The 20,314-nt window shown below is 59.8% G+C and overlaps 2 protein-coding genes across 15 annotated transcripts in view; one reads left to right on the forward strand and one right to left on the reverse strand.

The window, feature by feature from the left end:
- MYO18A (myosin XVIIIA) overlaps positions 1-8,242 on the reverse strand; it is a 36,534-nt gene extending 28,292 nt beyond the window's left edge. For all 14 annotated transcript variants that reach the window (XM_086859308.1, XM_086859306.1, XM_086859307.1 and 11 more), the window contains exons 1-2: positions 8,162-8,242; positions 2,466-3,549 (exon numbers count right to left, since the gene is read on the reverse strand). In XM_086859308.1, coding sequence (XP_086715434.1) covers positions 2,466-3,473 — 1,008 coding nt within the window. In that variant the 5' untranslated portion in view covers positions 3,474-3,549; positions 8,162-8,242. The remainder of the gene's footprint in view (positions 1-2,465; positions 3,550-8,161) is intronic.
- Positions 8,243-9,401: 1,159 nt separating this feature from the next.
- CRYBA1 (crystallin beta A1) lies at positions 9,402-16,693 on the forward strand. The gene is made up of 6 exons (XM_086859310.1): positions 9,402-12,252; positions 12,993-13,057; positions 13,954-14,072; positions 15,563-15,704; positions 16,099-16,241; positions 16,364-16,693. The coding sequence occupies exons 2-6, from the start codon at positions 13,013-13,015 to the stop codon at positions 16,509-16,511; spliced, it is 597 nt and encodes a 198-aa protein (XP_086715436.1). The 5' UTR covers positions 9,402-12,252; positions 12,993-13,012; the 3' UTR covers positions 16,512-16,693.
- The last annotated feature ends 3,621 nt before the right edge of the window (positions 16,694-20,314 follow it).

Below are 20,314 nucleotides of genomic sequence, written 5' to 3' on the forward strand. Positions count from 1 at the left end.
ATCCTGCACAAGGTGGCACACCCCAATGCACAAGGGACAGGCCACACCAAACACCCTTGGCAGAGCTGGTATAACACAGCAGACAGTGTCTGCAGTGACATGGGCGTCCCCAGGTAGGACAAGCATGCAGCCAACTCCACTGGGATGTCCAGCCCAGCTGTTTGGTCCAGCCATTTCTGCTTGGCCAGCATATTTCTCTCATTCCTAAGCCAGGAAATTCAGCAGGCACACACTGGCCCATGGCTGAGCCCACTGGATACAAGCCCCATCCCAGGACCCTTCCACACTGGGATACCCCAGCAGCACCAAGCCCTCAGTGAGAGCAGAAAAAGAGCCAGACAAAGAAATTCCTGAGCATGGAAAAATTATAAAACTGCATCCGACATGATGAGAGTCCTACACTCATCAACCTGGTGGAACATGGGGAATCCAGCCACGCCATGGCACAGTGGCCTTGCACCCTGGGGACAGCAGGTCCTGCAGGGACCTGGGTGCCTGTGGACAGACAAGGTTGGCCAGCACAGTTGCTGGATGCCCATGGCCCTGCTGAAGCACCAGAGCGGTCAGAGGCGTTTCTGGAATATTTCTGCTGGGCCGGCGCATGCCTGGGCCCTGCCTGAGGAATTTCGCCAGTAAATAAATAAACAGGAGTGTGGAGCCGAGCCAGCCCGGCTGCCCCACACTGGGAGCAAGGCTGGGACATGGAGGGGGTTTCACCCCAGTCCAAATGCCTGGCCACGCTGTGCCACCAGCTGGAACCCCATCACCCCACAGCACTGACAGCCCCCCAGGACACAGAGGGTGCTGCCACTGCCCAGCTGGGTGTGTGGGGACAAGGGTGACCCAGTGATGTGGTTAAATCCCCGTGGTGCACAGAGAGCCCAGCACCATCCTACTCCAGCTGGGGAGGGGCTTCCAGAGCAACAGCCCAAAATATGTCTATAATTTCCTGTTTCAAAAAGGATAATTTTTATTTAAATTAGGACCAGAAACGTTCCAGGGAGCTTAGTGGGGCCTGGGGGAGAGCTGGGCCTCCCTGTGCGCCAGCACCTCATGTGAGGGACCCCCAACTGCAGCCAGCACCCCACTCTGTGCTTCCAGCAGGACCACAGCGTGTCACTCTGGTGCACCAGGCAAGAGGAGGAGGCACCTGGAGGTGCCTGTGCTGCAGTGGCAACCCCACGACACAGTCACTGCCAGCCCTCTGGCCAGCTCCCACCGGCTGATGCCATCAAACCACACCATGTTCTGGCAGAAGGCTGCACATTGCAGCCTCTCTCATGCAGCCCCAAGGGCACCGCTGTCTCCTCTCCCCCTTGCCAGCCCAGCCGGCTGCTCCTGGAAGGCACAAGCAGCTCCTCGCTGGCTCCGTGTGTGCAGACATCCGACACACACCTGGCGCTGCGACACCGCCACAGCCGTGCCCACACAGGGCTGTCCCAGCGGGGTTATCCAGGCAGCAGTGCCCGGTGACACCCGCAGGGCTCCGGGGAGGAGCTGCGGGAAAGCCACGGCTCTGCCTTGGCGCAGACTCCATCCCGCAGCGCCGGCATCTGCTCCAGGAGCACATGGAGCCCCGTGCTCACCCTCACTCCGTCCTGGCCACCACCCCGCAGGCACAGAGCCTCGCCATGCACAGGGGGGCTCTCCCCAGTGCAAGCTACCTGCTCTGCAGGCGCAGGCACCCTCCTCCCCCAAAGAAGGCTTAAAAATACACTAAACAAGCCCAGTTACTAATACCCCAATATGTGCCATGCTGCTGCACCCCCTGCCACCATGGAGGGGGTCCAGCCCTGCAGGATGCTGGCATCTGGGGGGCTCTGCTGGGGTGCCCGGCTGGCCAGGACACTGGTTAGCCCGTGGCAGGGTCAGCAGCGCTGGGCAGCAGGCATGAGGGATGTGGGTCACCCAGCCATTAAGTTTCTATTTATACAGCAGCAGTAGCAGCCGCGTACGCAGGGCTGCGCACGCCGCCAGCAGCTCCCGGCCCCTGGCGCACTGTGTGCCTGCCCCAGTCCCGGGGAGGATCCCAGCGGGGGACGCCAGCGTGGGCAGTGGAGGAGGCAGTGTCCTTCTGCAAAGTAGCCTTTGGAATTTCCTGGCTGTGAGGAGCAAAGCTCCCTTCTCAGCTGGACTGTGCTCCGTCAGCAAAGAGATGGGGACAGACTTCCCGCAGGCCACGCAGAGCTGGGCTCTCCTGTGGCACCTCTGGCAGGAGGAAAACTCAACCCAACAGCACCCTGAGCTCCTTTGAGGGGCAAAACCCACCAGTGATGATTTGCAAGACCTGATGCATCACCACTGCATCACAACCACAGCCTCCCACTCCTCCTTGTGCATCGCTCCTGGCCGGAGCAGCCGCGGCACCCGCTGTTTCCCACGGCCCCTGCCAACCCAAACACCCCCGTGAGGACGCTGGCAGAGCCCGGGCCCGCCAGCGCCCGCGGCGGGGCGGCGTTACTCACATCCCAGGCAGCACGGCGTGTCCCCTGGCCGCCCCGCAGCCAGCAGCGGCTCAGCTCACTCAGCTCCAGGATGGGCTGCACCTTCAGCTGCACCGTCTCCCCCGACTGTCGGATCATCTCCACAATCTCATCCCGGTTTTTGTTCTCCACGTTCCGCCCGTTGATCTCCACCAGCCGGTCTCCCGGCACCAAGCCCAAGGCCAAGTCTTTGGTGCCGGCTCCGGGCTCGGCGAAGTGCACGACGCGCCGGTACACCTGCCCGTCGGGGCCCCGGTCCAGCATGGTGGTGCGGCGCAGGGAGAAGCCGAAATCGCCAGTGTTGCGCCTCTGCAGCTCCAGCTGCCGTGGGCTGGGGGGCTGGGGGGGCACCAGGGCGGGCAGCCGCAGCTCGGCGGGGAATCTCTTGCTGACGAGCTCCGGCACCCTGGCATGCAGGGAAGTGCTGGGAGGGGTGCAGGGCTGTCCGGGGGGAACCCCCTGCTTGTCGAGCGGGGTCTCCAGCATGCGCACCTCCACCTGGGGAGAGGGGGCTGCCGAGTGCTCAGAGGGTGTGGAGGTCTCTGAGGTGCTCTCATCCCGGCTTTTCTGGGAGAAGGAGAAGCGTTTGACAATCACTTGAGAGTTCTGCTTGGCCAAGGAGCCAAACTTGGCTGCCCGCTGCAGCACCGAGCCCTTGAAGCTGGTATCATCGGCTTTGAGATCGTCGCTGGAGCTAGCCGTGCTCAGGTGGCCTGAGTCCAAGATGACGCTGCCCCGGTTGCTGTCTGAGTCAATATCTGTGAGGTGCAGCTCGGAACCACTGGCCACTTTAATGGGGATGGGGTTGGAGATCTCCAGGCGGGTCTTGGAGTCCCGTTTGGAGGCCCGGTTGAGGTTGAAGAAGCCCCGGCGCATGCTCATCTCCTCCAGGCTCTTGAGCTCAGCTGCTGACATTCGCTCCTTTTTCTCCTTCTTCTTCTCCTTCCGGGCCCCATCCTTCTCTTTGTCCTTCTTCATCAGGTTGAACATGGTGGGTGGGGGCTCAGGGGCACTCTTGCCCCCACGGCAGGACACTGGGCTGGGGCGCTGGTCACGGCACAGCCGCCTGTGCAGAAGGACAGACAAGAGTGCTGTCAGAGAGCAGCATGGCCAACACCCTCCCACCACCCCTCCATCCACCCCACTGGTCACCCCAGCTGCCACCCCCAGCCCCTGGGCCATGTTCCAGCACTCCCACCCTCCCTGGGGACTGCAGCACCACAGGGCTGAGACTGCCCCAGTCAATGTGTCCTGGCCCTGGCTGGGCACCAAGCCCCAGGGGTGCAACAGGAATGGCCCTAAACCCTCGGGGTTGCCCCAGAAGAAGCCCAGAAGCCTGGCAGTGCCTGGCACTGAGGCTGACTGCAGGCAAGACCCTCAGCAGCTCAGGAGCCGTTTTGGAGCAGCATGGGCAGGCAGGGAAGAAAATATCCCGTTGGCTTTTGCAGCAGTTATTGCCGGCAGGGACATTCCCCAGGGTAAAATCCCATATCCCATCCAGCCACCAACGTCCTGCCTGCAGTTCAAAAGCCCCTTGTTGAGGAAACAGAGGCCTTTCTGCTGCTCATCCTGGCTCTGGCCACTGCAAACCACAGGGGCTGCCGTGGGCAGTGTCCCCACCAGGGAGGAGCCGGAAACACGGCCTGGAGCAAAGGCTGCTCTAATAAACAGGAACCTGTAAAATCACATCCCTCCCAACACTGATCAGTGTCTAATTTTAGCCAGGGTGACATCGAGGCTCATGACGCTGTTGGTGACCTCCAGGAACAGTCGCTCTTTCATTCGGGCATCCCGCGCAGAGCAGGGGGAGCACCCGGCTTCCAGTGGGAAAACTACGGCTGGGCAGAAAACCCAGCTCCCTCTTGGAAAACCCCATGTGCACCCAGTGTCTGGGGACACCCAGTGCCTGCAGGCACCCACAGTCTCACCCTGCACGGGGTGCATAGGACTCCTCTGCCCCTGAGGTACCCCCACCCCCCCAGCCTCCACTGAGTGCCTGGGCTGCGGATAAACAACTCCAAAGTGGAGCAGGCGGCTGGCAGAGCCCACGGGACGGGCTGACAGCTATATATAACAGGGCAGGAAACTGCACAGGAACTTAACCTCAGCACAAAGGACAACAGGAAAGCTCCTCACGTTTGAAGCATCTGCTTTAGAGATCTCCAACGGGTGTGGGGACAAAGTTTGGGTGGCTCTAGGGATGGGTAGCGCTGTCCACGGTGGGAGTGCAGGCTCTGCCTGGGCTGTATGGATGTGCTGTGCTGTGCCAAGCTGCACCTTGGCTCCAGCACAGCATCACTACTGCATCACCATCCCTGCCTGGACCATCCCCCTGCAAGGGCACATGGTCTCCACTGCCCTTGAACACACCCAGTGGGACAAGGGAAAGCCCTTTTCCCATTGACAAAGCCATGCAGGGATGGCAGGGAACTCCCTGAACCTTGATGTCCCTCGGGGCCAGGACAGGAGCACACGTGCCCAGGAGAGGCCTGGCCACAGGGCAGATGAGGACAGAGCCCTGCAAGCCATGGCAGTGTTGGCTCTGGGTGATACCTCTGAGACAATGAGGGGAAGCAGCCTGAGGGACGAGGTCAGAGGGGCTGTCACAGCTGTGCCCACACCACCCAGTCCTGGGGCTCTGGCTGCTCTGCCCCCCCTGCAGCACCTGGGGCTTTACCCAGACCCACAGCAGGACCTGGGCACGGCAGGGCCCCAAAACACATGAAAACAGCCCACTTCCTTTCTTCTCTCTCAGAACTGCTGTCTGCAGGGTGATCACTGACCCAAGCCAGGGGACAGCACAGCTCCTTCTCATGACCCACAGCAGGTGCTGCCACAAAGAGCACCGTGGCCATGCCATCCTGGAGGCTGCTCCCCCGTGCCAGGGCCTCAGCACAGACAATGGCAGGGCAGGAACCACCTGCACCTGTTCCTGTCCCCGCTGTGTGACACGTGCTACAGCTGCCTGGGCATCCCTGAAGCTCTACAAAAGGACTGCACCCCTGGGAGCACCCAGTGCTCACCCCACGGCAGGGAGGGGGCTGCTGGGGTCCTTCCTGGGGGTCCCTTGGGAGCAGAGCCGCTCGCCAGGCAGATGCTGGTTAGACCCACAGCACCGGGAGACAGGCGGCCAGCGCACTCTTTGTCCTCGGTGGTTTCTCTCCCGGCACACAGGCTGCCTCCCAGCCTTTGTACGCTCAACAAAAAGGGGGAACAGCGTTCCCAGCTGCATCGCTAATCAGGCAGCACCGGCAGCCACTGCCGCAGCCACGTGTGCCCCACTCAGGGCCACAATAGGCAGCAGTGGGGCAGGGAGACAGGACTTTTGTGGGCTGGGGAGAGGAGCGCAGCATCCGCCCTGCACTGATGCCCCCAGCCCGTGTGGAATGCCATTGTGGTTTGCTCCCTTTTCCCCAAGAAGCCTCCAGCCCGATGCCGTGAGAAGGAAGTGGCTGCCGAGTGTCTCCTCGCTCCCGATTCCCACCCAACACGCCTTTCCTGACTCAGCCCGGGCTTGCTCCCCTTGGCCAGGCGTGTTTGGGGCAGCGGCATGCATGAGCCGTGACAGGGAAGGGAGAGCTGCTGGCCAGGCACGCTAGGATGCTGCTCTGGGATGGCACGCTAGGATGCTGTTGTGACACCGGGCTGGAGCAAGATGAGAACGTCACCTTGGAAGGGCCAGATGGCAGAAAGGGAAACGCATCTCAACACTCCCCAAGCCAAAAGTCCTCTCCGAGCCACCCAAGCAGGAGCTGGATGCAGCTTCCCCGATGTCCCCCCAGCACAGCCATGAGCCCCTGCATCCCTGCCAGGGCTCCGGGGAGCTCCAGGCAGGGAGGAAGGCGTTCACTGAAACTCCCAGCCACTCCTTCCCTCCTCGAGACGCAATCTCGTCCGACACACTCCCGCGCAGGGACCTGCACGGCAAGTTTCACGGTCGCCTGCTCTCCCTGCTCTGCTCCCTGATGCCAGCAGTAGGGCTGTGCTCTCACGTCACTTTGGCACAGGAACTGGCGGCTGTCGCCTCCTTGGGCACACCATGTTGGGGTACCCCATGCCCTGGCTGTGCCCAGCCAGGAAGGGATGATGCCGTGCCAGGGAACAGGAGCTGCTGGCAGCGATTTCGAGCAGCCAGGCCGTCTCCTACGCAGGGCAAATGAGAGCTGACCTGCGTGATGGCTCCTTATTGGACGCAAGTTTTCCACAGAACAAGGAAATTTAGGGGGTTTCCAAATCTCTCTGCAGTGCCTTCCTTTATGGACAACACTGGAATGTGTCTAGAGAAAAACAATCCCGGATCTACCTGAGTCACAGCCAGGAGATGCCACCAGGCTCTCCCCAGAGCAGGATTTCAGGCCCTCTTGCTGCAGGAACCCCATGTCTTAACAACAAAGTGGACCCAGACTGGTTATGAGGGGTCACCCCAGGCCAGGAGGGTGCATGGGGTGCAAGCATCTGCCTTGCCCCAAAGCAGAGGAATGACAAAGCTCAAGAGATCTTACAGGGTAGAGCCAGAGGTAGTGGGGCAGGATCTTAGCTGGGCTGCCAGGTGGGACATGGTTCCAAGACCAGCTGGGGGCTCAGACGGGTTGCAGCCCCCTCAGCACAGGATGCACACCTCACTTATCACCCTTTTCTGGCCCCAAATTCACAGCCTGATGGCCTGCATGGCCCAGCCCATGGCAAAGGTGAAGGGCTGAGCCACAGCTCGTCAGTGGGCAAAGTCCAGGGCTGATTCAGGTGCTGTGGGAACACTCAGCCGTGGGAACACATCCTGACTGGGATGGGGCAGTGAACAGGGGTCCCCCACTGCCAGAGTGCCAGGGCCAGCCTTGGGGTGTAGGAATACACTGCCATGTGCCCACACTTTCCTGTAATTGCCCTAAGTTTAGCTCTGGCACTCGCTGACCAGACAATTTGCATCTCACAGGCCAGCTGGAAACCACACGATCTAGGGACGGACACACTTCCCAGCCCTTGTCCGACGCTCCATATATTCCTCTCTGGGAAAATTAACAGGTGCTGGGGTGGCCCCAGCCCTGTGAGCCCCCCCAGCACCCCCAGCACGGCAGATCGCTGAGTGCCACCCACCCCTGTCACTCCAAAAAGGTGCCTCAGGTGCCAGTGGCACCAGCCCCAGCAGAGATGTGGTTAGTGGCGAGCCAGGCTAATGGCTTTGGATGCAACTCCCCGGTGGTGTGGGAAAGGCCCAGGCCAGCGGGATCTCCCTGGAAGCAGGGCTGGCCCTGGGGAGTCCCGCAGCGAGCGCTGGGGTACCCAACCCGGAGCACCTGACACAGGGCATCCCGCAGGGGGGACACACAGGGACACCCCCTGCGCAAGGTGACACGCACATGCAAACACGCACACGAGTGACACCGGGGGCTGCGAGACAAGAGCGAGCCATGCGCACACCCGCACCCCGCAGCCGGGGGGCGGCACCGAGGGGCTCCGCACCCCCCCAGCTACAGCGCTTGTGCAACGCCGCGGGGGCACGGGCACGGCGGAGCCCGGCCCGGCCCGGCCCGGCCCGACCCGACCCGGCCCGGCCCGGCCCGGCCCGGCCTGCCGGGGGGGCGATGCAGCCGCGGCCCGCCCCGCGCCGGGCGGTGCGCGCCGGTGCGGCGGCCGCGGGGCGGGTGGTGGCCGGTGCCGGCGGGATGGCGGCGCGTACTCACCCAGCGGCAGCAGCGGAGCGGGGCCCGGTGGCGGCGGCGGCGGTGCCGGGCCCCGGCGGCGGCGCGGGGCGGGGCGGGGCGGCCCCACCGGGGCGGGCACTGCCGGCTCTGCGCGCGCCGCCCGCCGCGCCGGGCGCGGCTCCGGGCAGCAGCGAGCGCGGCGGGGACACCGCCCCACCCACCCGCTGCACCCCCCAGCCCGGCGGTGACCGCCGTGCGGAGCGGGACACACAGCCCGGTGCGCACCTGGCACCGGCCCAGCCGCCCGCACGCAGCCGGGAGCGGCGGTGAGCCCGCAACCCCCGCACGCAGCCGGGAGCGGCGGTGAGCCCGCAACCCCCGCACGCAGCCGGGAGCGGCGGTGAACCCGCAACCCCCGCGGACGCACCCACGGTGTGTGCACAGCCCCCGCTGTGTCACGGTGACACATTGTGACCGTCCGGCGCTGCCCGCACGCACACGCACCCCGACCCTCGCATACACTCACGTGTTCTGCGTTCGCACTGGGGGCACACGCAGAGCGCAGTGCACACACGCACTCCTGCGGTTCTCCTTTTGGGGAGAATCCCATCAGGAACAGGGAGCCAGACAGGGAAGGCTCCAGGCTGCCGGCTGGGGCAGGGTGACTGGTGCCTGCTGGCCCCAGTGCGGGGAACACCAAACTGGCCATGGCAGAGCTGCCTGTGGAGCCGTTCTGCAGCTTCTCCCTCAGCACCTGTCCCCAGCGAGAGCTGTCAGCCTGCAGGGACTGACTGACAGGACAGTGGCTGCTCTGTCCGGGAGACAGCCCACGGTTAACAATGAGCATCTCCCAGCACACCCAGCAGTGACAGCAGCACAGTCTTTGTTACACCCTTTCTACTGGTGTCCAGCTTTGGGATGTCACACACAGCAAGAATCCTGGGACAGATGGTTTCAGGATAAGCCCTGCCATGTCAGTGCTGGGACAACCTCCCTTCCTATCCAGTGTGGGAGCAACTGGGCCTCAGGAAGCTGGAGTGAGGCTTTGGGAGCAGGGACCCCGGAGAGAGGCATCCACAAGCTCTTTCCAAAAGCACTTTTCAGGCAGTGCTCAATTCTCTGATTGGGAAGCTCAAAGAGATGATAGGGACAGTGCCCTGTCCCAAGGTACCCCAGGGGACCCACTCCAAACCCCTGCTGCCATCCTACCATTGCTGCCTGAGCCATGTGGTCCTGGCTCTCCTACCATCAGGCTGAGCCACTTTTGGGACACGTCTGTCTGGGTGTCACAAGTCTTTCTCCCTCGTGGTGGTAAAGCTGGCTGTGATTTCCAGCCTGCAGCCGCTGCCCAGGACACCATCCCACAGCAGCAGCAGAGCAGGACACATGGGGCACGGTGGAGAAAGCTGGCAGCTGAGCAAGGAGCCCCGTGCTGGGCCCTGGCCTGAGGGATGCAGCAGTGGAGGAGATGCAGCCCTTGCAGGGGCGGCAGTGAGCGCAGCCGCCTGCTTTTGTCACGCTGTCCTTTGTCCCAGGCACGTGGCACCGAGTGCAGGGAGCCGCAGCCATCCAGAGAGCAGGGATGGAACTGAGTGATGTGGAAGGGCAGCAGAGCCCAGCTGAGCTTTCAGGAGGGTCTTCCAGCTGCAGTGGCAAGGGGACGCACTTTGTGTCTGCTCCCCTGCCCTGCTCCCTGGCACAGGTGGGTGAACAGCTGGTTACAGCCTGTGGCAGTTCCTGCTTCCTTATCACAGCGGGCAGGTGGTGATGTGCTGATGCCTCTTGGAACCGCCGAGCTGTGGGACAGCACCGGGTCCCCAGTGCCACACAGCCCTGCCACCAGCAGCCACCCACTGGAGCCGCTCTGCTGCCACATCCCCACAGCTAAACACCCTGTGTTTTCCAGCAAGCTGACCAGCTGTTCCTGTCCACATGATCCTGTCTGGCTTTGCCAGAAACAGGTTGGGTTTCCCTGAGCAGCTCTCCCAGGCAGGGGGCTCCCCAGGCACCAGGAAATCCCACATCCAAGGGAACTGTCTGTGTTGCCCAGGGTTTTCTATGGAGAAGCGGGACAGAGCTCCAGTGCCAATGGCATTTTGCATGCCCCTGGCAGACACAGATGGCTGGCCAGGGCAAGGGCCTGGAGCTGGGCTGGCAGGGGAAGCATCTGTTTTGCAGCACCGCAGGGTTCCCTAAATAGGTCACTGCGTTTTTATAGTCTCTTGGATCTAGAAAAACCAGTTGTTCCAGACAACCTGTGGACCCACCAGCATCATTGGCTCCCCAGGCACTCACCGCTGTGCCCCCAGGTCCTTGACAGGGGGACACCTGCCCCACCAGTACTGTGAGGAGGGTGAGGGGTTGGGGGCTCCACAGCAGCCTGAGCCATCCTGAGCCAGCCTGAGCCATCCTGGGGTCCTGTTATCTGCAGAGAGTGACCCATCCCCGGCCATGGCCAGTGTGGGCTGTGCAGGGGGGCTTTCCCCCCACCTCGCCCCTGGGTTGGGGTGGCTGCCAGCTCCAGGCTTTGCTCTGGGGTGGTTTTCAGTGTGAGACAATTTTCCTGTCGCAAGGGGAGGCAGGTACCTGTGTGGGGTGCAGCGGGGTGTGCAGTGCCACACACCCACCGCACACCCGCATGCGCCGATGATGTCCCAACCTGCTCGGGATCAGCTCTCCCTCTAGTGGCACCAGGCTCCTGGCAAAGCCTCCAGACTCGGGGGTGGCCGGAGCCGTGACCAGGGTGTGTCCGAGGGGCTGGAGCGAGCTGGAGGGTGAGCTCCGAGCTGACCTCCCCGCTCAGCCAGGATGCCCAGCAGCTGCACAGGGAGAGTGCCGGGGAGGCTTTGCAGGAGCATCCCACCACCTGCCCCCCCCTTTGGCATCCTTGCACAGGGCAGCCGGTCCTGCCCTTCCCATTCCCTGACCCAGTTTTGCTGGGATGCGGTGGTACTGTCAGCTTGGGGGTGCAGCCCCACGGCTCCGTGTCACGGCGATGTCCCCAGTAATCCCCCCCATCCCCATCCCGCGGCAGCCAGCCAAGATAAGGACCCCCACAACCCCATCCTCCCCCGTCAGGGCAGTGCCCTGCCCGCAGCAGGGGTCCCCCAGGACCCCGCTGAGCCCCACGAGGCCCGTCTGCTCGGGTGCCACCCCGCCGCTCGTCCCCGCAGGGTCCCCCGGGCCGGGCGCCAGGCCGCGCTGCAGGCAGCGCTGACGGGGCGCTTTGTTTTGTGCGGCCGCGGCTGCCCGGCGCGGAGACAAAAGGGGCAGTCAGACGGGGGCGAGCATTGTGCTGGCAGCCATGCGCTGAGGCAGCAGCCAGAGCCGCCACGCTCGCCTCGTGACCCCCGACGGGCTGGGCTGTGCCCGCCGTGCTGCCCCGGGGCCTGCAGCGTCTGCCCCATGGGAGCCCCGCATGAGAAGGGGCTGTGGGGCTGCTGGCTGTGGGCACCGCAGGGCTGAGGCCTGCCCAAGGCCGTGGCAGGCGTCCCGAGTGTGGGGTTGCAGCGGTGGCAGCGCTGTGTGGAACGCTGGGGCTCGGCGTGGCCGTGGGGACATGGCTCTGCCAGGGCCCTGCCAGTTGTCACCTCCAACCTTCCTCGCCTGTGATGGGAGGAGGGTGTCCACACCAACACGGTGACAGAGAACGTGCCTTGGCTGGTGAAGCGAAGCGACAGGGCCTGCTAGACACCCTGCTGAGCCCACCACCCGCAGGGTCTCACGGGGAGGTGTCCCTGCTGTCCCCACGGTGCCAGCTGGCGCCAGGGCCAGGCCAGCCCCCAGGCTCACCCCGTGACGGCGCGGTGCATTGCCCCTGGAAAATGCCAGCGCGGTCAAATCGTTGAGTCATTTGTGCCCAAGATTATCTGTGCAAACAGCCACCCCGAATATTTTTTTTTTTTTATTATCAAATTTTTTTTTTTCTTTTTCCCTAAGAATGTGGCTCAGACCATGGGGATGAGCAGCTGAAATCTCCAGGGATCAGCAGGACAATGCCAGAGCAAGCATTGTGCTGACGGCTCTGCAAACGCTGGCACCGGTTCCCGGCCAGCAGTACCCTATAAAAGCTGAGCCGCTGAAGTAGGCAAACATTACATGGGCGAAGCAGCAGTAACCGCCTGAGCTAGGTGAGTCCTGGACCGATGCGCACCTCTCCCACCTCACCCATCCTCTGCCAGCCGGCTGGGCAGACACCCTTCCTCCTGCCTGGTGGCAAAAGACACCCAGAGGGACTGTCGCTGTTTCCCATGGCATAAGACAGGCTCACAAGGCCCCGCTGGAAGGCAGGAGGGCTGAGAGCCCCTCTATAGGAGGGCACCCCACTCCCGGCAGCCAGCGGCACAGCACGCCGGTTGGCATCTCCCACTATTAGCTAGGGCTGTCCATGGGAGCCCACCGTGCTTCCCAAGGGACAGCGGGCAGGGAGAGGGGATTGGGTGGGTCTGATGGACACTGCCAGGCACAGGGCAGCCTGTGCCCAGGAAAGCCCCCTGCTCTGGCTCAGGGGTGTTTTTCCCAGCAGTGGGCTGGCCTCGGGGAAGGAGAAAAGGGGATTCGGCACTGTGCCCTTGTGGGCACACAGCCTCCGTGCCGTGACAGGGAGGAGGGAAGGGGCACTGCAGCGGTGAGATGGGAGCACCCTGCTTTGGATGTGTCCCACAGCCCCCTACTGTGCCCCCTTCCCCATCCTGGGGCTGCCAGGAGGGTCTCACTGTGACTGGTGTGGCTTGTCCCCAGCAGTGGGGCAGCTGTCCTCAAACAGGTGCTGTGGGTGGTGGGCACAGAGCCATCCCCCAACCTTGTGGGCAGGCAGCAGGGATGTACAGGGACATGCTGCAGTAAAAATGGCTTTTCCTTCCTTGTCCAGACACCGATCCAGTAGCAAAGATGGCTCAGACAAACCCTCTGCCTGTTCCCATGGGCCCGTGGAAGGTACGTCCTCGCATCCCCTATATTTCACCTTTCCCTGTGTGCAGGTAGGGAACAGGGAGAAGGGCAAGGCCCATCCTCCAGGGCCAGAGGAGCTGCACAGAGGGCAGCAAGGCAGGGACGAGCACAGGAAACAGGCACCCCAGTCCGCTGCCCAGGGGAGTGTGCCTCCTGCCTGTTGCAGTACCTCCAGGGTGTTTTTCAGACTGCTCTTCACACACCCCGAGCCAGCTGTGCACTGCTCTTAGCAGCCATTCCGTGAAAGGCAGTTACAGAGTCCCCCAAAAGCCACCGGCTGTTGTTGACCCTCTCCTGTCCATGCCGACAGGCTGGGCAAGGGCAGTGGGCACTGTGGAACAAGGCAGGGAGCAGCCCCAAGGGCTCCGGTGATAGCCCCAGGGCCACAGGTCGAGGAGGGAGCCGAGAGGGAGAGGAGAAACACGTGCACAAGTCAGGAGCATCCCGTCGAAGCCTGGAGCTGTCACGGGAGAGGAGAACTCAGCCGCAGCCCCCCGGGGAGGTGCCCCTCGCCCTTTCCCCCGTTAATCCTCTTTGCCCTAGAGCGTTCGGAGCAGAGGCCGGGAGAACCGCCAGCCACAGCCCTGCCACCCGCCCGTCCCAGAACGGCTCCGCTCCTCTCTCCGGACGGCACCGCTGCCCCGGGAGCTGCTGTCCGCAGGGGTGAGCAGGAGAGCGGAGCGGGGGCCAGCCTGCGGCTCCCTCAGCACCAAGGCAGGGCGTGGCGGTGTGCGGGGCTGTGTCCCAGCCCAGAGGGGTGCCCGGGGCAGCCTCTGCTGGCTCCCTCCCTGACGGAGCCACCCTCCGTCCCCAAGAGGAGCTGAATTGCCCGGGGCCGCTGCTGGGCAGTTTCCAACTCGGCAGCTCGCTCTCCGTTCCAGATCACCGTGTACGACCAAGAAAACTTCCAGGGCAAGAGGATGGAGTTCACTTCGGCCTGTCCAAACATCATGGAATGTGGCTTCGACAATATCCGCTCCCTGAAGGTGGAATGTGGCGCGTGAGTAGCCGGCTGCCTGTGGAGGGGGCGCTTCCCAGGCGGGCTGGCTGACAGAGGGGTCCCCAAAGCTGGAGTGGCACCAGCTGTCCCCGCTCTGCTTGGCTGGAGCCAAGCAGCACAGCTAAGGGAAGCCAGGCGTGGGGGGATCCCATCCTGCCAGGGCAGCACTGATACAGAGAGAGGGCCAGAGGACAGCGGCAGCACCTGTGGCATTATCCAAAACCGCTTCCCGCGGTGTTGGACCAGTCAGATTTGGAGAAGGGTTGCCACCCAAGGATGCAGAGAGGGTCAGTGCTCAGTGAGTGGCCTGGCTTAGCCTGGTCCCATCCTGCACCAGCCCTAGAGAGCCACCTCTTGCCCAGGGCCAGCCCTGCTCTGCCCTGGGCTTTCCCTGCACTGCACAGCTTCCCAGACCAGGGCAGAACCTTCCCGCAGCTTCTGCAGTCCTGAGAGGGGTAGGGAGCAAAACTGGGCTTCTCCCTGCGCTCGGGAATCTTCCGTGGCACAGGGAAGGCACCTCCCGAGCAGGAGGAGTGTCGGGAGCGGTCCCCGCCGTGCGCATCCCGCCGGGGATTTGTGCTGCTATCTTTAGGATGTGTAATGCTAATGGGATTACAGCAGCGTGCGTGCTCACGCTGTAATCAGCTCCCTGCTCCCGCTGACGTGTTCCTAATCAGGCTGTTCACCTTGCACAGGGCGGGTTGGCTGCAGGACATGGCATTGGCGCTCAGTTTGGGTCAGTGGCAGGAAACCCTCGACCCCCTCAGCATCCTTTGTACCCCATCAGCAGGGGATCCATGCATTGCACAGCCCGTGCCCACCAACTTCCAACCCCAGCCCAGGCTCTGTCTCCCTGCTCTGCCTGTGGCTCTGTCCCCAGCCTTCTTAAGGGGACATCCCCACCCTGGGGACAGGCAGGTGCTGTGTGGGCAGCACCAGGGCTTGCAAAAAGTGTCCTGCATGTTAGAGGCATCCCACTCCCCTCTCCTTGCTTGTTTTCAGCAAAGAGGGGAAGGCAGAAGGGGGAAAGGCCATAGATCCCTGCTCTCTGCTCAGAGCCAGATGGGCTCTGCCAGCTTTGGGCATCAGGAATCCAGGTCTTTCCAGAAGGGTCAGGTTGTAATTGGGAAACAAGTAAGAAATTAGCCTTTGGGAGAGAAGGGCAGTTCATCCTGAACTGATGCTGTTCTGCATAGATAATGACAGAGCAGCCACAGAGAAGAGCCACCTGTGCAGGATGGGCCCCAGGATCTCCTCATTTCCCACTGCAGCCAGGGGGACTGTGTGGGTGCTTCCCCAGCACCAGATGCAGTTTCACACTCCCTGGTTCTCTGCCCACATCCAGCACCACTTCCTCTCCTCCCAACCTGTGGGCTGAGGCCAGACCCCAACCTCCTCCTCGCACCTACATCCTGCCCCTATGCCAGCTCCCAGCAGGATGCCCTGAGCTGCTGCAGGAAGCCCTGGCAGCCCTCGCTCTGTTTTTGCAGCTGGGTGGGTTATGAGCACACCGGCTTCTGCGGGCAGCAGTTCATCCTGGAGAGGGGAGAGTACCCGCGCTGGGACGCCTGGAGCGGCAGCAACGCCTACCACATCGAGCGCCTGATGTCCTTCCGCCCCGTCTGCTCCGCTGTGAGTGTCCCACAGAGCTCTGAGCCCGTTAAAACGTGCCAGGCCACGGCAGTGAGGTTAGGAAGGGAAAACACAGCTACACCAGGGGCAGGCTCAGTGCTTCCCCCCAAAACCCCAGCAGGACTTGCTCTTTCTGTCCTGTTTTTTAAAGCTTTTGAGGGAATTACTGGGCAAGCTGTACATGACCAGAGCTAGGGGACAGCCAGCCTGACACAGTAGCTGTGGCATAGCTGGCACTTCCCAGCCACTCAGAAAACTCCAAAGATCCAGGGTCTGAACAGTTCCCTCTGCAGGAACCCTCTGAGCAATGAGTAGGGAGTGACAGCCCTGCCGTTCCCACCCACGCTGGGGAGGGACCCACGACCTCCCCCTCATCCCCTGCTCTCCCCCCCAGAACCACAAGGAATCCAAGATCACCGTTTTCGAGAAGGACAACTTCATCGGCCGCCAGTGGGAGATTGCTGACGACTACCCCTCGCTGCAGGCCATGGGCTGGGCCAACAACGAAGTGGGCTCCATGAAGATCCAGTGTGGAGCGTAAGTGACAGGCCAAGGACCAGGAGCAGCAGGGACAATCCTCTGCCATTACTGTGCCACCACGGTGGGAGGGGGACACCCTGTAACCCCCCCCAGCTTACCTCTTTGTCCTTTTCTTCCAGCTGGGTGTGCTACCAGTATCCCGGCTACCGTGGCTACCAGTACGTCCTGGAATTTGACCACCACGGTGGAGACTACAAGCACTGGAGAGAGTGGGGTTCGCACGCCCAGACCTCCCAGATCCAATCTATCAGGCGTGTCCAGCAGTAGCTCCTCACTTCCCAGTCCATCTCTGCAAGGTTTCGAAAGCTCACCAGCTCCCTCTTGGTGCTAATACTCCCCTCCCGAAATAACCATCCCCTCTCGTTCTGCCACTGCTTATGGAACAACACTCCCAAAACAGTACCGACTGCCACAATTGCCAATAAATGTGACTGAAAGAAAAAGATAAACCAGCTTGGTGTGTGTTTGCTCTTGTGTGTTTGGGACTGAGGTTGCAGGGAGCAGACTCTCTCCTACTTATTTTAAGCTGGGCTGAAGTGCGGTGGGGCTCACACTGAGGGAGGTTCAGACCCCCATAGTTGCACCCTTGGAAACCCTTGGATTTTTCCCTCCCTGCCCTCTCCTTCCCCTGACAAAGTAAAGGACACCTGGATTCCACCCCACCCGTGTACACACAGCTCATGGGCTCAGGCCTCTGGGATCTACACCCAGGCTGCTCCCTGAAAACGCAAAAAAGAAAGTCACACTGACACCCACAAACTTTAAAATTTTTATTCAACAATTTACATCACTTATTGTCTGTCTTAACGTATTCGATCTACACAAATTTCTTTTTTTTTCCTGATAAAATAATAAAATTTGGATAAATTTTGAAGACCTGTCGGTGCAGAATAAACAAAATTTCAGCTAAGTTTTTTTTTTGTTTTTTTTTTTTTTCTCTTTTTTCTTAAACATTTAGTGTGAAGTATGACATCATTGGTAAAGATACATCATGCCATTACAGCTCATGGACATTACCTATCCTTACAGTCCGTGACATCACCCACACCAGCGCAAGGGGCTGCGCCAGACACAGCTACAGCAGGTTTTACACTAAACTCCTCTAGCCACCCTCTCACCACTGGGAAAACGCCTACGCTTTTCCAGCTGGGCACACAGAGTGCATTAACCTAATCAGAAATTACTGGGGAGGGGAGAAGGAAACAAAGACTACCTTTACTGATCGGTGTGGTCGCACACTACAACATCGACACCAAAGAGGGGCTGCCCCTCTCAGCAGGTCAGAGGTAATTCAGCTCCTGAGAAGGTAGAGCACAACCCCTCACAGCAATTTGAATACAAACCAGGAACGAAATGAGAACTTATCGACAGGGAAGGGGGGCAGGAGAGGAGACTGACCCCGCCCGGCTCTGCCTGCAGGGATCTCTCCAGCCCCAGCTCGCAGTCGAAGCATGCGGTTGTGTTTTGCACCGCCCTTAACACTGAAATATTCAGGGAAGGGGGAGAGAGGGGCATCAGTCCCCCCAGTAAACAAGTTGAGGACCTCCAGAGGCTGAGAAGCTGCTGAAGGTGTGTAAGTACACGTGTGATGGTAGATAGAAAAGCAGCCCTGTTCTGTATGAAAAAAAGCTGTCAAGTTAGTACAAATTTCTGCCATGGCGAAGGGAACAGGAGGAGAAAGCTGTCACGGTCCTTCTCCCGTCACAAAACCCCAATTCTCCCGCACACAGGCTCTGGGCTAAGCAACACGTTTCCAAAGGTGGTACCTGCAACCCAATGCGCCCAACACATGAAAACAAAACCAAAATAAAGCTCTCACCCCCGAGGCTGGAGGGAACCCAGTCTCCACTCCAGCCCTGCAGCAGGATAGTGAGGAACCCTGTCCCTCCTGCCTCCCAGTGGGGATACACAGCCGTAGGATTCCTCTTGGTTCATTTTGTCATTAGAAGCCTTGCGTTTGCCCACACCACCGGCCTGCAGCGCAGTGGACTGGTCTCCATCCCCTCCCCAAAGCTGCTTTGTGTGGGGGCTCCCTGTCCCCATGGGGACACCGGTGGGTGCCACCACCACGCTCTTCCCGGAGACAAAAAGGGGACAGCACAAAGTGTATCAGACACAAGCCAGCACACCCCACTCCCTCCGATTCAATTACTAAAGTAGGCTCTTTAAAATAAAAAAATAATATATATATTTATATAGCTATACAGAGAGATACAGAGAAAGCAAAGGAGAGAGAAAGGCTACTAAATAAATCAAGAAGCGCCAGTTTTCTGCTACAGCTGTCAGCAAAGAACTGTCACCTTACATCATACCCTCCGAGATGGTGAAGAGAATGGAGGCAATGACAGCACAGGAATGCAAAAGAGGGCAGATAAGTCACTTCTGGTAATGAGACACAAATTAAACTTTCAAAACATGTGCATAGCTTTATTCATCTGCTTCAAACTAACCTTTTCACGGAGCTTCAGTGAAACCCGAGTGTGCAAAATGCATTTCTAAAAAATAATGCAAGCAAGCTTTCACATTTACTGTGGCAGAATTACAGAAAGACTCGGAGAGAATCATCACACGCTGGGGCAGGAGATGGAGAACCCAGAATTGCACAGCTTGGAGTTCTAAGTCACGGACTGCAAACACAAGCGTTTGGATTTCGTTAACTTCAAGCAAGGTGTGTTGACTTCTCCTTTACAAAAAAAATCTTGTAAACCCCACAGAAACAAGAACCACAACCTGGCAGAGAATAAATCCCCTGGATAATGGGATCATGGTGCCACAGAGAGCCTGAACTCCAGCAAAGCCGGTTCCAGACCTCGGAGTTTGAGTTTTGGCTCTGCAGGCAAACCATGGCAATGCCAATTTTTTGTCCGCAGAAGAGCGAAGCAGCTTTTCTTTCTCTCCCTCCCACTCCCTTCTGAAGTCACAGGTGCCATTGCACAGGACGTCATCCTCAAGCTGAGACAGCCACTACACAGCCTGGAGTTCATTTTCATCCGAAGGGTCACCAGGACACTGAGGAACCCTCGACTGTGGATGGGGAACGGCGCTCCCAGCCATGCCCCCAGCTCACACCCCACCACCTCTCTCCAGAAAGACTAAGCACACATGCAAGGCACATTGAGTCAGATGTACACACTCCTTGGTGTGTAAAAGAGCAAACGCTGGCCGAAAAAGAAATAAATTGATGCTGAAAAAAACTAAACAGGCAGAGAGCTCTGGCCTATGTATTTGTAGACTATTTTCCAGGCAGTTGTAATCCCCAAGTGTTTTTCCAACACGACTTTAGACCTTCCTTACTCTTCCCTCACTTTGCAGAGAGATACTTTATATTCCTAAAGGATCTTCTATAAATAGTCAAGTAAAATCCCTTTTTCCCCTCCAGTAAACTCCTCCTCCAAGGTACACATCCCCCACCATGGTCCAGGTGTGACCCATAAAGAGAAGAGGTTCTGGACCTGCCCATGCCTCACGGCAGCACCTTGATGCAGTGAGACCTCCCTCCACTGCTCCCTAAGCCTTTTACTGGCAGGTTTGGGCTGGGTGGATGGCTTCACCTCCCTTTTTTCTTGGAAAAGATCTGAGCCCAAGCACTGAGCGCTCCCCAGGTGGAGAAGGAGCCGGTGGGTCCCCAGCACTGGGATAAGGGCAGGATGGAGGCCATGCAATCCTTAATACTGCTGGTTAGCTTCACATTGAGATAAAGCATTCCAAAGATCTTTTTGTAGAGATGACAATTTCCTTCTATAGATAAATTCATCTAGAAAACAAATATATTAAAACCAGAGACGAGACAAGAGCTGACTGAGGTTTTTCTACTTTACAGGTTACTCGGGCACCTTTCCTGCACCACCAGCCATGGAGGAAGGAGAAGTTGAAAACCTCAGGGATTTGCACTACCTTTCCAATAGCAGCTTGAGAAAAGGAAGGAGAGAAAAATAAAAATAAAAAATAAAAAAAAAGCACAGTGTTCTCTCAAGTTAAAGAGTTCTCCTTTGCTTGCGTTTGCATAGAAATTCCCAAAGGTCAGCACCAAAATCGGGTCCAACCCTGTCCTACACCCCAGCTCCCACAGT

The sequence above is a fragment of the Cyanistes caeruleus genome, chromosome 21, assembly GCF_971803275.1.
Source record: "Cyanistes caeruleus chromosome 21, bCyaCae1.hap1.1, whole genome shotgun sequence".
Taxonomy (NCBI): Eukaryota; Metazoa; Chordata; class Aves; order Passeriformes; family Paridae; genus Cyanistes; species Cyanistes caeruleus.

Excerpts from the sequence above, each read along its gene's own strand:
- CRYBA1 (XM_086859310.1), top strand. The coding sequence starts at position 13,013 with ATGGCTCAGACAAACCCTCTGCCTGTTCCCATGGGCCCGTGGAAG. Across the intron at positions 14,073-15,562 it reads CTGAAGGTGGAATGTGGCGC|CTGGGTGGGTTATGAGCACA; the intron begins GTGAGTAGCCGG and ends CTGTTTTTGCAG. Across the intron at positions 16,242-16,363 it reads ATGAAGATCCAGTGTGGAGC|CTGGGTGTGCTACCAGTATC; the intron begins GTAAGTGACAGG and ends CTTTTCTTCCAG.